The sequence below is a fragment of the Ceratina calcarata genome, unplaced genomic scaffold (genome assembly GCF_001652005.2).
Source record: "Ceratina calcarata isolate Rehan_Ccalc_2016 unplaced genomic scaffold, ASM165200v1 scaffold154.2, whole genome shotgun sequence".
Classification (NCBI taxonomy): domain Eukaryota; kingdom Metazoa; phylum Arthropoda; class Insecta; order Hymenoptera; family Apidae; genus Ceratina; species Ceratina calcarata.
This window is the reverse complement of record NW_017136637.1, coordinates 384,421-401,232: the sequence shown is the minus strand read 5'-3', so window position 1 is coordinate 401,232 and position 16,812 is coordinate 384,421. Positions and strand designations below refer to the sequence as shown.

The following is a 16,812-nucleotide window of genomic DNA, read 5'->3' as shown; positions in this document are numbered from 1 at the left end:
CGATTATAGGGTGGGTCAATTGAACGAGCGACACTTTTTTGGTTTTAACGTTAAATGATTTAATCGCTTTACATAAAATGGAATCTCTTTTTTCCTCGTCAATTTAAGGCGTTAAATTGGTCATACAAATTTTGTCGTCAGAGCTCTCGAAAACTATGACTATCCGTTTTTTGTTCGTATAGAAAGAGTTTTCTTAGATCACAGTGAATTCTAGCTAAAATCGACGCAAAACATCCATCGACGCATTTTTAAAGGAAAATACCGAGTATGGAACTAAACGTTACCAGCATTTGGACTTCGAAGACTAGGCATAGTTACTTAAACATCAAACCACATAGAACAAGTTAAATATCAGCATTTCCATTTCTAAAATGCTCATACCCATTAATTATATCCACATAGTTGAAAGGTATGCGTAGCATGTTTAGAGGAATGTTTCGGCACATAGTGGCAAAGATATATATGGACAAGACTGGACCAGTTTTGGTCAATACGAGACTCAAAAAGATATATTTATCTCTCTTTTTCTCTAAGTGCATAGAAGATTTAATTAAAAAAATAAGAAACTTAAAACTTACGTACGAATTCGAACCGAGTATACGAGAAAATTAATACGCTACGATAAGCCTCAGATTAAATAAAATACAAATTCACTGCCTGGCTAACTGAGCCATTCACTGCTCGTCTATCTATTGCATACTGTTGAACGATGAGATACAAATATTGTGCGAACGAATTTACAATCTATTTCCGATTACACCAATTTGAATATATACTTCTTTTTAAGAAAATATCCATTTAAAATTGACGCTAATCGAAATCTGTTCATATTTTGTTAATTGGCAGTGAAAGTACCGAACGTTTTATTCAACGAAACGTCATCGAAGTTAAAACTTATCAAATTGATTCTAATATGCAACAGCATATCGAAATAAACGTGTGTATCAAAGACTCGTTAAATATCTTATGAACGTGGTCAGACAGCATAAAACTCACGTACCATCTCCTTAACCAGCGTGAACAGACTGGAAAAAGAAACAATTACTTGTACTCGTCGTGTACTTCAAACAAATGTAATTGGACGTACCTTTGCAATGTCCACGCCTGTTAAATTCTTCACCAATTCTGGTACGCGTGTAACTATGTTAAGCACTTCTTCCGTCAGTTTTTCTGCTCCGATGTTTCCATTTCCGCTGGAAACCATCGTGATCTTCTTCGCCTGCGAAAGAGGTGCCGCGACCTCGGCTGCGACCTGTGAAATATAACGTGTTATAAACGTCAATCGATGAGGGGACGATTAAAATGTGCGTTACCTTTGGAAGAGTATCGAGCATCATATCGATCATAGCAGCACTCTTGTATTCGTTCCACGCAGCAGCTTTCTTTGCCATTTGCTCCGCCTCTGCCTTGGCCTTCGTCTCAATGGCGAAGGCTTCTGCATCTCCGCGAATTTTGATGGCTTCTGCCTCGGCTTCAGCCTCCATTACCTGACGCATTTTGTTAGCTTCGGCCATCTTCTCTAATCTGTAGCGCGCAATATTAATTAACTTTCGTTTATCAATTTCTCTTTTACAATTTACCTATATTTCTCAGCGTCGGCTGGACGTCGCACGGTCGCATCCAATTCCCTTTCGCGTCTCATCATCTCCTGTTCTTGAACAGCAATTTCTTGTCCACGTTCTACCACTTTTATCTGCATCTGTTCTTCCATGATTCTTTGCTTAGTCTTCGCAGCTTGCAATTCGTATGCCATTTCCGCTTCCGCTTTCTATATTAATTAAGCACGTCAAAACAATTAACGGCCGATCAACGAATACCGAAATAAGGTGACACTTACTTTGGTTTGCACTTCGACGTCGTACGCTGCCTTCTTCAACTCGAAATCTCTTTGCGCCTTAGCGATGTCTGTGTCGTTGAGGAAACGCGCAGCCATCCTCTGCTCCTCGGCAATAGCTTCGCGGATCTGAGCATCTCTACGAGCTTCTGCCTCTCCGATTCTCGCGTCGCGCTTCACTTCAGCCGTTCGTGCCATACCGAGAGCTTTCAGGTATCCCTATAAATAATCGTCGAACCATCGTTAAGTACAATTATCGGACCTCCTACCTTCCCGTTAAGAGCTTACAAATAACGACACAGATTTCAATGAATTTGAATTCGAGTTCAGCCCGAGTTACAAGATAGCAGACAAAAATATCGCATGTATTTAGTAAATTATGCATATTGAGAATTTGCGCTACCGTCGAAGCTTGCTTCTAACTCTCCCATTTATTCGAATATCAATTTGTATTAATATCTTTTCGAACAGCAGTGCATTGGCATTGTATAATAGTGATAAAGCAAAATTTGAACGTACCTTTGCCCCCTGAAAGTAGCAAAACAAAAATGTATTCAATATTTTACACTGTATGTACAAGGCTACATTAACTCATACATATATATGTATACATATTAACAAAAAAAATTGCTTATAGTTATCGCACAACCACTTAAAGGGGGACTTTTAAAATTGATTTCACGTATCATCTCATTCTCGGTTCTCTGTACTTTTTTTTTTTCATGGTTCTTCCTAAGTTTTTCAGTAACATGAATAGCTTTTAACTGAGGAAGGATCGACTTACTTCCTCGTCTCGAATATCTTTTAACGTGTACGACACAACGGTAATGCCCATGTTGACCAGGTCGCTACTTGCCACCTCGAATACTTCTTTGCTAAATTTTTTACGATCTTTGTATATCTCCTAAAATACAAAAACGTTTGATATTCATTTTCACACGATAGATGGGTGAACAAAAATCATATGATATCTATTTATACCTCTACAGTCATGCTTCCCATTATTGCTCTCTGGTGTCCTTCTAAAGTTACAAGCGCGATATTATGGATTTCTTCTTCGGTCTTGCCAAGAAATTGTTCACACGCCGTGGATAACATCTCTTCGTTCTGTCCTTGTATCTTCACCTTTGAACACACATAATTACTTATATATAAATGTATTTCATTTATACAGAATTGTTTTACGAACCGGTCTTACCTGTGCAATTCCTGTCACCGATATCGGTACTCCTTGGCACGTATATACCGTTGGACTTTCTACTTGTAAAGTCATAGTATTTAATGAAATTCTAAAAAGATTTTTTTATCAGATCTTTTATAAACACTTATTTAATTGAAGTTTAAACACCTACTTTTGTACTTGCTGGACGATAGGCCAGACAAATACTCTGCCGCCAGGCACCAACAGAGGCTTGCTGTAGCAGCATCCTTGAACAATAATAGACGAAATAAGTTCCAATTCCAGCATTTTAAATTCACTTGAAATACACGAGGAACCCGCGCATCGTTAATTGAACGATAAACATAGGTGAAAGTTGAATATCCGAAGGTAATCGAACGTAATTAACGAATAATTAACACCCCCGCTTTGTTACGAACTAAGTATAACAAATCAATTAATTGGCAAACTACTCCTCCCATGTTGTACCGTTGATTGATGAAACTAGGATAGCGAGCGATTTGCAATAGAAATCGGTTACCTGACACCACGAGTGCCTCGTTCGGGCCGCAAGTTACGAATCCGCAGCTCATAGTTAAAACGCGTAAAGGGAAAACAAATAGTCGCTGCAAAGTTTAAAGGGATCGAATGTCACCGTAATCCCTCTACTGGTCAATTGACGTCGCTATACTACGATGTCGTCATTCTTCTGCCGAGTTGAGATCGTATCGTACCTTATGCCGGGTTTGCAATGAATAAAATCACACACACACATACACGCACAATGATTAAACGTGTAGCTGCATTTTAAAATATTTTTATTTACAAATAATGTTTTATAATACGTTGACGCGTCAAACATGTAATATTAGAATCGCCTAAACTGTTTTTTGAATCTTTCATAATGGTAATCGTCAGTCGCCTTCTCTCCATTATCTTTCCTTTTTCCTTTGTAATCTTCTCTAGGCGCTGCTACTTTTTTCCTGTCGTCCGCATCCTGTTTCGATTTTTGGATATCCGCATCTTCTATATTAACTAAAAGCAAAACAGGAAACAATAAGCTTATGTCAAAGCGTAGCTCTAATTAAAAGGTACATGTATAACGTACATCGATTGTGTTGCACGAAATTCACAGCCATGTTCGTCGGCACAAATTGCGAGGGGCCATCCTTCTTTCTATGCCTGTCCCAAAGTAATTTCAATTTGGCTTCCTCTGTAGCTTCAATATTACGAATTTTTGCTCTGGAAATATAATTGATAGTCAAATAAGAAATCTTCTAAGTTGTACTGTAGCACAGTAATTATGCAAAAGATGTTACTCTATTCCAAGGTCCACTTCTGGGATACCAGACAACATTTGATTAGAAAGCATCTCTTCGCTTCTGTGTGCTGAGCTTTGCCTCAAATGCTCAGGAACTGCTTGCAAAGCTGCTTCTTCCGGTGAACAATAAGATCCTTTGTCATTATTAGTTCCATTTTCTGTCTTGTCCTCATTCTTGCATTTCCTCTTTGACAATTCCTCTTCAATGTACTTCACCCTGAGAAAATCGAAATAAGCTTAATGAATTAGCTTATTAAACGTTTAATCGTCACACAATGTTCTAATAACTACATCTCCTCATCTTCATCTCGTTTATTGGTTTCAGCATTGAACTGCGTGCCAATCCCTGTCTCGTAAGCATCGTTCTGCTTTAATTTGGTATTCTTTAATGCAGCCATGTTTACCATTCCACCAGTTTTCACGTTGAAAGGATCAGACTGTAAAAGCAGAAAATCTTCAAGGAACTTTGTATTGTTTATCAATTGTACGTAGTGATTAAGCTTACAGTCATAACGTCGGGTGTCATGCTTTCTCCAAGAGCTAATCCAACTACGTTTACTCCCTTCGGTCTCTCACGAAGTTTCTGTATAATCTTCATCTCTTCTACCTTTTCTCTAAATAAATAAATGATCTGTCAATTAAATCGGTATTTAAATTGGCTTGTTGCTTCATAACTATTACTTATTTTATGGATACCGATTTATTTACCTGACAGATGTTTCTTCATTTTCGTTTTCATCTTCGTCTGAAGAAACTTGTCGCTTCCTTAATTGTTTCTTCGATCGTTTTTTAAACTCTATTTTATTCTCTTCTGTGCCACTCATCTTGACCGTAAGATACACGATCCTTATTTACAATTGAATGGGGTTTAACTTCAGGTCTCTAGTAATCATATATGTGTGAGATGATCAACACAAATGTATGTACGTATACGCATACAAATAAGTGTACATCTTATATTTTCAATGCTCGATCAGGCATTTATAGAATTGTGGTCGATATTGTTTGACACGTCAAAATAAAAACAATTTTAACCTACGTCTGGATAAATAGTTACTGATGTAATTTTATTTTGAAATTGAATGTAAAGGGAATGTGAAAATACAGGAACGGTGTAAATTATAAAAATAATAAACGTTATTCGTTCATTGTATCATTTACTTATTATTTAATCAATTATTAGGTTAATTAACATTTTAAAACGTAGGTTAAAATGATTTTGGGGTTGCTCGTGGCGCCATCTAGCGTTCATGGCCGCGAAGCTGTATGGCTCCGATAAATTTGGAGTTCATCGTGGCGCCATCTAGCGTTCACGGCTGCGAACCCGTTTTTCTCTTAGGTGCAGCAATATTGGAGCCGTTTTGAATTTTGTCCCCTAGGGGAAACTACACATGTACATAGCTGGCTCATTTTCGTTGTTACTAGCTGTACGGAGGTTTTCTCCGTCTGAAAATAAGATTTCTTTTCCATTTAGAAAATAAGATCGCGTGCACCTGCGCAGGTGTAAACTGAACTGATTGACAGTTAACATCTTACACATATACTCCATCTGTACATGTACTATAGTATATGCCCTAAGATTGTGAATATTGTGATTCTCCGAAAAGTATTTGATCATATTTTTTGTCATAATCGTACACGGATATAGACACATGGTCGTGCCTACACAAGTGCATATAAGCAAACTCGGTGACGTTCGCTCCACGCGGGTATTCTAAACTCAAAAAGGACGAGCCTCTGGCGTCTGGTGCTGAGTTGGCAGTCTTGACGGCGACAAGTTTGAGTTGTGTCGTTGTGTCGTCGTGTATCAAACTGTTGTACATGTATGTGCATACGTATGTGCATTAAACGAATGGTATATACATGCATATTAGGTTGAATTCAAAGTGCGGGCTCAAAGTGCAGTAGGATGAGTGTACTTAAACGATAATACTTAAAACAGATCTTTACTTAATGAGCCATGAGCGGGCAAAAGTTCCAATATGACGAGAGCGGCGGGACGTTTTTCTACTTTTTATTATCGTTCTCCGCTTTGCTGCAGATACCAGTGACGTATTACTTCTGGCCACGTTGCCCCAAACAAGGTTAGAGGATGATCATTCATCTTATTCGGTTTTCGAGTTAATTAACGAATGATACCGCGCTCGAGTATGTCCACCGTTCATTTGCATAATCCCTTTGTGTGAGCCACTTCGTAATTTTCCGAGCGAATACTGATTACCGTTTAATTACGAAGGTCCCGTTATCAGATGCCTAACAAGCTCGATAACGGAACATTTTGGTATGTAATCGTGAATAAAAAGTTCGATAATTACACGTGTGCTGTTCTTTAACTTGAAACTTGGTGATGCTGCTTCAAGAATTTTACACGGCTCCTTCGACTAATTATCCATTCGTCCTTTTAATTTATATCATATTTTTCGACGTTCTATACTCGAAACTAATAATTGTGCGAGCATCTATTTTTATTCGCAACAATTAAGGAATATTTATATTCGAACACATTTGGAGCAATGATTTTGGTTCCATCTTTAATAAACACTTTTAAAGTACCGACAAAAACTAACTAACAAAACCGACTAACAATATTAATATATTTATTTAGATCCAGATCAAGAAGCGAAAGAGTGCCAGTGCGATGGATGTAAAAAGAAGAAAGTTATCCTACGACAGAACAAACCTTGGAAAGAGACTAGAGCATTGTTTGAGTGAGCAACAGCATTTGAATTACATTATTATACTAACTATTTTGTAGTAATCTGTTCACGTAAAACTTGTTGAACGTTCTAGCAAATTTCTTATCATTCTGGGATGGGTAGTTCTCATTTTCTTGACGTACAAAGTGTCCCAATTCGACTACGAAATGGCGAATTTCGATCCGTTCGAAATACTCGGAGTTACCTCGGTAAGTAAATTCAGTGATTTTCAACCAGAAGAAACACGACTCATTGGTTTGTCATTCATAGAGCGCGTCTCAAAATGATATTAAAAAAGCATACCGGAAACTCTCCTTGATCCTACATCCGGATAAAGAGACAGGAAACGAGAAAGCGTTCATGAAATTGACTAAAGGTAATGATAACAAATGCTTATGATAGGCATTGTTGTTCATCGTTTGTTTCTTACAGCTTTCCAAGCTTTGACGGACGACGAAGCACGGAAGAACTGGGAAAAGTATGGAAATCCAGATGGCCCGGGTGCAATGAGCTTCGGGATAGCTTTGCCATCCTGGATAGTCGAAAAGGAGAACTCGGTCTGGGTGCTGGGATTTTATTCGCTGGTGTTCATGTTCGTTTTGCCGACTGCTGTTGGGATGTGGTGGTACAAAAGCATTCGTTACACCGGTGACCAAGTAAATATTTTCTGTTCAATTTCGTTCAACGAAATTTAACCTCGTTTAGGCTCGTTTTAACCAAAAACTTTTCATTGACTCTTTAGGTACTATTGGCAACTACAGAGTTGTATTACGTTTCTTTTATCCAATGTCCTTCGACGTCTTTGAAGAAAGTTGTAATGATCCTCGCCGCCTCGTCCGAGTTCAATAAAAAACGAAACGCGGAGATAGTCGAAAGGTACACCGACAGTGAAGAAGTTTATTCGGTGAGTTATTTAAAGTTAAAGTCGCCAGTACGAATGAATCGCTTACATTTTTTATTTATTTTGTTTTCAGCTTATTAAACAGTTGCCCGATCTAGAAGCAAAGAATAAAACGTTATGCGACCTATACCCGATTAAAGCCAAAGCTTTGATTCACGCGCACCTGGCGCGAATACCGCTAAATCCGGAAACATTAGAAAAAGATAAACAGTACATAGTGAAAAAATGTCCTTATTTAATCCAAGAGATGGTAACCTGCGTGAACCGAGTGATTCTGTTGGCTTACGCGAAAAAAGGTGAGACGTAAAGAAATATTTTATAATGATTCAATTCTGACAAATATTTATCTTTTTCAGTTCCTCATCTGCCGACTATAAAAACAGTGGAGAATTGCATGAAACTGTGCGCGATGATAGTGCAAGCGCTTTGGGAACACAAGAGCCCGATGTTACAGTTACCGCATATAACCGAGGATAATTTAAAATGTTTCTTACCAAAAAAGGTACGTGCATATCCACGCGTTCTCTTTATTTTATTATCTCGCATACAATCAATTGAATATTTGTTCCCGCCAGCATCAAATCAAAAGTCTTCAACAGTTTGCACAATTGAAAGGAGAAGAGAGAAGACTGATACTTAAACATTTGTCAGACAGTCAATATGAGGATGTGATGAAAGTGCTTGGTAGTATGCCGTACATAGAATTCAAAGTGCGATCCGAAGGTAAAGATTTCGGACACGTGTTGAGAACGCACGTTTTAAATATTTTTACGAAGTGGTCATTGTTTTTGTTAGTGATCGATGACGAGAACCCGACCGTGTACACCGCTGGCGCTGTCGTTACTGTGACGGTGTCGTTGACTCGGAGAGACATGAGGCATCTGTTCGGCGATGACACCGTCGAAGAGCAGACGTTGATCGACGATAGTAAACCGGGCAACAACGAAGGTGGCGAGGAAGTGTTGGAAGAACAGAATAATCAGACAGCCGCGAAGAAGCCCGCGTGGCTCAGACAGAAGAAGGGTCAGAAGAAGTCACACAAGAAGGGTCCTAGCAAAAAGTTCTCCGCAAAGAACGCTGTTAATAATGCTCAACAGAACGCGAACACTCCCAACTCGAGGAAAAAGGACGACAAAGATAAAGAGTCTTCCAGAGACAACAAGTCGGACGTCAGTGACAGCGACGTGGACAGCGACAGAAGTAACGATGAAGACAGTCAGGAGAAGAAGGACATGTCCGTCGACGACGATGACACCGAATGGGAAAGGTAAACGATTTCATTTGTTGCGATCACCTGATTTAATTTAAACGCACGTGAAATCAGATTTCAGCAAAGGATTTCAAAGAGGGAGAAAGTGTTGGAGGGTAGGAGCAATATATCGCACGAAGTGCACTGTCCCCTGTTTCCGGACGTTAAACAGGAATACTGGTGGGTCTACATCTGCGACCGGAAGAGTCGAACGTTACTAACAACGCCTATTTACGTTACGTCGTTAGCGCAATTCGAGGAAGTCCAGTTGAAGTTCACCGCGCCGCGGTGGCCCGGCGTCTACACGTTCACCGTGTGTATGCGTAGCGATTCCTACCTGGGCTTCGACCAGGCCCAGGACATCAAGGTAAATCCCATTTTACCAAGTACGGACGAGACGAAATAAATCATTTTTAAGAAACAGTCGAAACAATTTGGGATTTGTATTTACAGTTGGACGTGAAAGAAGCGCCGGAAATACCCACGGAACATCCTCAGTGGGATATTTCAGACGAGGAGACTGCAGAGGACATCGACGCGGCCGACGAACATTCCGAGTACACAACCGACGAAGATATCAGTGACAATGAATAATATTTCTATGTTTAAGGAAGGAATCGTCGTATTTTTCCTCTTTTTTTATTTGTTGAGTGTTAAACTTGGATACACACAAACATACAGACATGCATACATACACGACCGAACTTTTATACATACTGTGAAACTTGCATAATTGATGGTTGATGTACGTGGACAATCTAGATAAAGAAGAAAAATGAAATAATAGTAGACGGTGTGTTAAGAATCTTTCAGTGAAGGAGAAAGTATAATTGTGAAAAACAAAGCGAAGAATCAATATTTATTTTAACATCGTTATTTAATCCTCAGTTTAGGATGTATATACAGTTTTTTTGATAAGAATACATTTTAAAATACGTAACGTACCCGTTTCTTAAAACTTCTCCTAATTTTTGTAAATCAACGTTCGTAGGATCACGGAGTGAAATCGAACTGATCTGATTGAGTGAAAGTCTGGTGTGGACAGTTCCAGTGTTTGTACTCGTTGAACCGTGCAACGTTTTTGCTTCTTAATTCTAAGCTATATATAAAGAACAAAACAGAACCGTTTTCTCTTAGAATCGGTCAGTGTTGCGTTCCTGAGACTATCACAATGAAAGCCTTTGGCATTTATGTCGTGAGTATAGTTCGATTAAAATTTAAGCGTAATACTCATAATTGTGTATTGTATATGTAAAGAAATAATTATCAATTTTCGTTTAGATAATCATTATTTTCTTTCTGTATTTGACAACTGAAATAGGTAAGTCTCAACGTATAAAACATCTTAATTAGACACGTATCATAACAACACTCTCGTAGTTTTCATTTTGGTTTAGACTGTTCATCGGCATCGAAGTCTGCTAGATGGAGGATGAGAAAAAAGAGTATGGCAAACGGACCCACGTACTCGTACCTTAAAACGGACAAGAACGCGAATATTAAGTGGGGCGTGCGTCATTACGTTCCGAGACCAGTTAAATAATTAAAAGAGAGTAAGAGATTAAGTTTTGCATGTCAATACGTACATTATTCACACCTGTGGCTGGAGACTAAATGCATCTATGTATCTCTTCATTTCCTTCATGAGATTGTCCAATCTGGTGAAAATTAAAGGTATTTTATAATATTTATTTCAAGCTAACTAATACGGAGACTATATTTCTATTAATCATTAAACATTTTCCACTTTTCGGTTTACGTATAGAAAAACTGTAACATACGTGTAACGTATTATCAGATTCTCGTATATCACGTCGTTCTCCTTGTCTATAACTTGTTTCTTTTCGATCGATGCCTTTTGTTCGTTCGATGTATCTGGATTCTCATCTCCAATTTGAGTCGAGACACACGAGTTCGATCTTTTCTTGCTATCAATTTTATCAGATATCGCGGTACTGATAATGTCTTGCAATTTATTTTGGTACACTTCCGTGATAACAACGACCGAATTAAAAATCCTTTCGTACGTTGCGAGATCCTTTTCGAGTTTCGATATCTGTCTGAAAGGTCCATTCATGGGATCGTATTTCTCGATTTACTTATACAACGTAAAACGTTGTGAAACGTTTTGTTACTTACTTGACAATATTAAAAACATTCGCGTTATGAGACTGTATCGGGTGCGCCTGCATGAACTCGAATACTAACTTGACCATTTCTATTGGCTCTGCGCCTCGGAAATGCAGCCGTTCATTTTTACACAGTGTGTACAATTGCGCAGCCTCATCATATCTAAATAAAAAAGAGGAGTGCCTGTCCCAATTGTAATATTCTAATCTCAACTTTCGACATCGAATATAACTTCATCTTACACGTCTGACATGTTTTGCCTTATGGAAGCGAGCGTCTCGCCCGCGGTCCTCAATTCGTTCTCCTGCTTCGACGGATTGAATTGCGATTTGATCTTGTTTGCAGCAGTGACGAGCTTTTTCAGTTTCTTATCGTAATCATCCAAAGACTCTTCTTTTTCCCACGTGACACGTATCTTGGACAATTCGTTGCAAAGAGAATTTATGCTTGTCAAAGACTTGGTTATACTCTCGTAAAATGCCTTAAGTCTCGCGATCACCAAATCCCTGCAGTTTTATATTCAATCATTTTATTCATGATCGATCTGATTTGTTGAAAATCGGAGGAAGAACACTTACGCTTTTATAGTTAAAGCATACATGTACAGTTTGAACAAATATATCTGTTGCTTCATGAAAAATAACGTGACTCGGTAATAATCTTGCAATATTTCGATGTCCAATTTTCTTCGCGATAGGTCAATCATTTTACGAATTTCGACGGGAATATCTAGGTCCGGTATACTCTCTGTCAAAGGAGTTTCGTTTCTGAACACGAACAGAATTGGTTTCTGCGGCAGTTGAATAAACATGTATGTACGGAACGATGAAAAATGATACGAAGTATTGATTAAAATCTACCTTGATTTGCGACAGAAGAGGTGTTTTGTTCTCGACGAGAACGTCACCATGATAATCTGTCAACGTTTGAAGAGGCACTGGTAAGAATTCATTAATTTCTGCAATCATATTTTGCAGACGGGTGATCGTAGTGTTCTCATCTACTTCGTAAGTATCGACTTTATACTCAGACACCGAAAATACGTAAATCATCTAAAGAGAAAGGGGATTGTTCTTTTACAACGGCGAACAAGCCTGATATTATACAAACGCAGAGACTCTCCGTTGTTTGCTGGATCGATTAAAATGTTGTATACGTATATCAAATTACCTCTTTTGATAAAATCTTGTCTAGCAATTTAAATACCAGCACTTCAGACAGTCCGTTCTCGGTTAATCGCTTTCCCCTCCTTTTCGGATGCCATTGCAACACAAGTTTAAACCAGTCCACTAGTTTGCTTTGTAGATTTCTAATTTAAAAAAAGTGCAACATTACGTATATTTTTTCATACCGTGACTCTTTTGTATACTCATTACTTTGATAAATTTGTAGGACTCGAGATGTCTTGACCGAAAACTACTTTTCCTTCCGATTTAAAAGCGCAGATATCGTCGTATCCTTTATTTCGGATCAGCTGCATCCTAAATTACCAAGCGTTTCAGTCAGTTAACAATTAAAATTAGGCTTTTAATCTGATTAATTAACTCACCAAGTCATGGTGTGTTGCATTCCCGGCAGAAACGGCCTTATGCCGGTTACTAGTTCATAAAAAAGTATTCCCAAGCTCCAATAATCCACGGAACAGTTGTACTTCTCTTGCCACAACAATTCTGGAGCCACGTAATTCAACGTACCGACCAAAGAGCCCGACGTGCTATCCTCGCCGAGTTCTTTCGCGTATCCTAAATCTATCAACTTGTACGAAATCTGAAATGTTCATCTCCGTAGAGAATAATCGGTTCCAACCCTGGAACGATGTTAATTTCTAGCTCGTTACTTACAGTACCGCGTTCATCTTGTAAAACAATATTCTCAGGCTTTAAATCACGGTGAGTAATGTTATACGAATGGAGATATTCTACTGCAGATGATATATGTTTCATTGCTTTCATTAGATTTCTTTCTTTCATTCCGCAACAATTTTTTGGATTGTTCAACACCTAGAATTATATCAATAAAGAAGTAGCATTGTTCTGATTTCATATTTTATGTCATTAATTCACCTTTCTCAGATCACCTTGTCTGCAAAATTGCATACAGAGTACAGGTAAATCTATCTTATCGTCAGGGTGTGCGAAGGGTAATTCTAAAACTTTTATAATATTTGGATGATTTAATCGTTTCATTATCTGTACCTCTTTGAACCATCTTTCTTTTTGTGCATCCGACAACAGTGCAATGTCTTTCTTGCATATTTTAATTGCTGCAGAATGTAATATATTATTTGATCAAACTGTCATATTATTTGACATCTCTACGTTGTTATTTCGAAAATTTTTGGAACGATGTTGACATTTGAATTTTGTCATTTCTTTCAAAGGGAACTGACCTAATTTTGCACCGGTGCTCGTTTCCGCCCAAAGTTCAACACTACCAAATCCACCAGTACCTAAGACCTTTTCAAGGACCCATCCTTGGATTCGCTTAGGTGTAGCAGTCATGTTGAGAAGGTTTAACTACCAAAAGAGTGCCTTGAAAATTGAAATTTCTTGCTCGTAGTACATTCTCTTATTTACAATATGAGATATTTTTATAAGACGTACCTGAATCTTGTTAAACTGTTATTAGACTTCGTAAAATATCAACACCATTATATCTGAATATCTTGTTTACGAAGAGTAAGTGTATATAATAAATATAAATATATGACGATCGGAGCAAAATTTACAATGTTACCAACTTAATAAACATTGAATTTATCATTCAAATTAACGATATACGACGATACGACGAAATTGGGGGAGATAATTACGTAGGAAAATAAATAATCGATATTAAACTTACGTGCTTTTTTACTTTCTTCTACGTGTAAGTTGACTTATATCGCACGTGACAATTCGAAAGTGCCAGCGTCGGTTGTCCAGCGATTGTCGATTGTCGAAAAGCGCGCGCGTACGACAAATGTTTCACATACATACGATTCAAACTTCGTTACTAACCGCGTCGCAGTTTTCAAGTCAAACTAGTAATGGCGTCTCTTCGAGTGAATCGTCCGAAATTTTTGCGTTTACTCAGTGTAAATAGTGTTGTAATTCGTGTAAATGTTTTCAAAAGGCAAATTCGAAGATTGGTTTCTCTGCTGGTCGGTACAGCTTGTCAAATTCTTCGGCAAAAGGTAAATTAAAATCGTTTATTAGTCTCGAGGCTGCAATGTTTTATTCGCAATGAATTTTTGCTCGAATTTACAATTACAAGGACGGGGGAAATAATTGATACAACCGTCTCATTATTCGTACAACTAATCACATTTATTACACCACAAATACACAACGTTACACTTATATAATAATTTATATAAATCGAATCTAAATCGTAATCGCGTAATCTCGGTACAACAGTGATATCGTTACTAATAATTATAGTATTGCGGATTTACGATGTTTAGCACACTTATATTGCCTTATTACATCTTTAAGTATAATCTCTACGATACTTCGAACCACGAATTTCTATGCACCGCCAGATATCAAGGATATTCAAACCAAAGATTGGACCGTTAAACAAATTTCTACTTAGCTATTTTACAAAACAGAAAAATTTGATTTTGCATAGAAATTCACGGTTCGATATTTTATAATCCCACAAACAATGAAAGTGTCGAAGAAGGAACAAAAATACAATACAATCAAATAATGAACGAATGGTAAATGAGAAAAAGTTAGAGGTGACTAAATTGCATTGTTCATGAGATTCAGTACATACAGCCGGTGATTAGTCCTGTGAAATCTCTATTTGAAAGCAACTTGAGGAGAGAAATTGGCACTCGCAGCCTTTTCCTATTTTCATATGACGAAAACGATCGTCGCCGATAGGCGGTCAATACCAAGTTGCAAAAAATCATCCTCGCCGTTTCTGGATATGTACATATACATACTACGTCGCACGTGTATCTCAAAGGTGATTTTTCTTTTGTACGAAATTCTCACTCGACGCGAGCGAAGCGCATTGTTAATAAATAAATGCGATGAACCGAGTAGCGAACTAAAAGTCTCCGATTACAAAACAACAGGGTTGTTAATACGTTCATTTATTCTATATCAGAGGCTACAAAAAGTGTGTATTTCCAATTAAAATCGGCGTGATTCCAATCGATCGAACGAATTCTAAATATATTTTATTTAATTACGAGACGTACGTAATTAAATAATGTATAAAACGAACGCAGTGCTGCATATCATGTAAAGCAGTGTACTATCGCTGTACAAATACTTTTTGTAGCCACCGTTTCTGTTAATTATGTCTAAGTTCATTTAAGTAGAGACCGATCGTTTCTGTCGTAGGAGTACGATTAACTGTTTTTAAATCAGAGCTTAGCCTCTATGTTTGATCGACGATCGCTACCATTTATTTATTCAGCGCTACAATTAACTATAATACCTAGGAGTCAAGGTATATTTAATAGGCTGCGGATTTTTGTGCGTTTATAAAAAGTGAAAAAAATCACACATGCAGTCCGTATATAATGTGCAAAACTATAGTTAGCAAAGTGTAAAAGATCTCGCGGCATTTAAATGAGATCGTTTAGATCGAGAATATTTAAAAAAAAATAGTCGCTGGTCGATTAAATGATAAGTTTGGATTAGCATAAAAATCCACAGTCTGGCGATAACATGGTCGCTAACGATATCAGCTATCGCTAAAGGAATATATACCTTAATACGTATATAATTTATATATATTATATAGAAAATGTACAAGAAAATCTACATTGAACGTGTACGCGTTTATATCTTTATATATATGTATATGTATGATCGATTCGCGATAATCGAATATGAGAGGAGAATAAATAAATTAAAAATTAGCACGAGGAGCGAGATAGGTGGGAAGTCTCCAAGGCGAGAGCGAAAGTTATCCGATAACAAAAAGTTGATCCACGGTTCCTTATTTCGTGTATCGCGATGTCAAGTCGGTTTTTTTGTTTGTAGAAAAACATATTACACGTGTTCGTCGCCTTTTTAAGTAACTAGTTTTCTTCCGTTCCTGAGTAGATATTTCGTTTGCGCATTTATAAAAAGATGCTCGTATGAAAAATACTACAAAAGTACAAACAATGAAACGTGGCAGTATAAAATACACAAAGTTAAGTAGCGTCTACTTAAATTTCCGAACATGGTTCGTTAAAGTGGTCTGGTTACAACACTATTACAATAACAGTTCTTTATCGTAGATACATGTATAAAAGGCTGATATACGAGCCTGTACGAAATTAAGGACGTATAGGCTACATACTTAAACAATGCTAGCATGTTGAATTTGTTATTATAGATTCCTATTACTATTAAAAAGCTACCTGCAAAATTTTAAATCAGTTGATGGGTTTTTTGAAAAATTATAGTGACTTAAAATTTGCATGTACTCTTATGGTAATCAGCAGTAACCCGAAGAAAACTTTCTGGTATTCGGTGTGCACGCGCGAAGTTGGAAGGAACAACTGATTTGAGGAAATACAAGCCTAAAAA

The 16,812-nt window shown here is 37.6% G+C and overlaps 4 protein-coding genes across 8 annotated transcripts; 1 reads left to right on the top strand and 3 right to left on the bottom strand.

The window, feature by feature from the left end:
* Positions 1–34: 34 nt before the first annotated feature.
* Flo1 (flotillin-1) lies at positions 35–3,698 on the bottom strand. 2 transcript variants are annotated; one of them, XM_018037055.2, is made up of 11 exons: positions 3,535–3,698; positions 3,187–3,262; positions 3,033–3,123; positions 2,816–2,959; positions 2,619–2,738; positions 2,354–2,362; positions 1,838–2,053; positions 1,581–1,768; positions 1,314–1,524; positions 1,088–1,252; positions 35–1,025 (listed from the first exon to the last, which is right to left on the bottom strand). In XM_018037055.2, the coding sequence occupies exons 1-11, from the start codon at positions 3,584–3,586 to the stop codon at positions 1,008–1,010; spliced, it is 1,290 nt and encodes a 429-aa protein (XP_017892544.1). In that variant the 5' UTR covers positions 3,587–3,698; the 3' UTR covers positions 35–1,007. The 2 variants fall into 2 exon arrangements, with proteins under 2 accessions (XP_017892544.1, XP_017892545.1); XM_018037056.2 differs by lacking the exon at positions 2,354–2,362 and having other exon boundaries at positions 3,535–3,697.
* Positions 3,699–3,794: 96 nt separating this feature from the next.
* On the bottom strand, positions 3,795–5,396 carry LOC108632330 (telomere length and silencing protein 1 homolog). Of its 2 annotated transcripts, none has more exons than XM_018036829.2 (6): positions 5,023–5,396; positions 4,820–4,928; positions 4,606–4,751; positions 4,313–4,531; positions 4,102–4,235; positions 3,795–4,028 (listed from the first exon to the last, which is right to left on the bottom strand). In XM_018036829.2, exons 1-6 carry the CDS (start codon positions 5,136–5,138, stop codon positions 3,862–3,864), a joined length of 891 nt encoding a protein of 296 aa, XP_017892318.1. In that variant the 5' UTR covers positions 5,139–5,396; the 3' UTR covers positions 3,795–3,861. The 2 variants fall into 2 exon arrangements, with proteins under 2 accessions (XP_017892318.1, XP_017892320.1); XM_018036831.1 differs by having other exon boundaries at positions 4,820–4,945; positions 5,023–5,114.
* An 878-nt stretch (positions 5,397–6,274) lies between these two features.
* Positions 6,275–10,095, top strand: Sec63 (translocation protein Sec63). Of its 2 annotated transcripts, none has more exons than XM_018037050.2 (12): positions 6,275–6,398; positions 6,920–7,022; positions 7,105–7,219; positions 7,281–7,386; positions 7,443–7,666; positions 7,753–7,914; positions 7,985–8,207; positions 8,268–8,413; positions 8,487–8,634; positions 8,707–9,178; positions 9,236–9,527; positions 9,614–10,095. In XM_018037050.2, the coding sequence occupies exons 1-12, from the start codon at positions 6,275–6,277 to the stop codon at positions 9,752–9,754; spliced, it is 2,256 nt and encodes a 751-aa protein (XP_017892539.1). In that variant the 3' UTR covers positions 9,755–10,095. The 2 variants fall into 2 exon arrangements, with proteins under 2 accessions (XP_017892539.1, XP_026675385.1); XM_026819584.1 differs by lacking the exon at positions 6,275–6,398 and adding an exon at positions 6,503–6,595.
* IKKbeta (inhibitor of nuclear factor kappa B kinase subunit beta) lies at positions 10,019–14,006 on the bottom strand. 2 transcript variants are annotated; one of them, XM_018037052.2, is made up of 14 exons: positions 13,894–14,006; positions 13,680–13,821; positions 13,354–13,553; positions 13,132–13,290; positions 12,840–13,057; positions 12,667–12,771; positions 12,461–12,599; positions 12,151–12,342; positions 11,869–12,080; positions 11,533–11,796; positions 11,300–11,452; positions 10,942–11,220; positions 10,747–10,818; positions 10,019–10,634 (listed from the first exon to the last, which is right to left on the bottom strand). In XM_018037052.2, exons 2-13 carry the CDS (start codon positions 13,789–13,791, stop codon positions 10,752–10,754), a joined length of 2,100 nt encoding a protein of 699 aa, XP_017892541.1. In that variant the 5' UTR covers positions 13,792–13,821; positions 13,894–14,006; the 3' UTR covers positions 10,019–10,634; positions 10,747–10,751. The 2 variants fall into 2 exon arrangements, with proteins under 2 accessions (XP_017892541.1, XP_017892542.1); XM_018037053.2 differs by having other exon boundaries at positions 13,680–13,806.
* Positions 14,007–16,812: the final 2,806 nt, after the last annotated feature.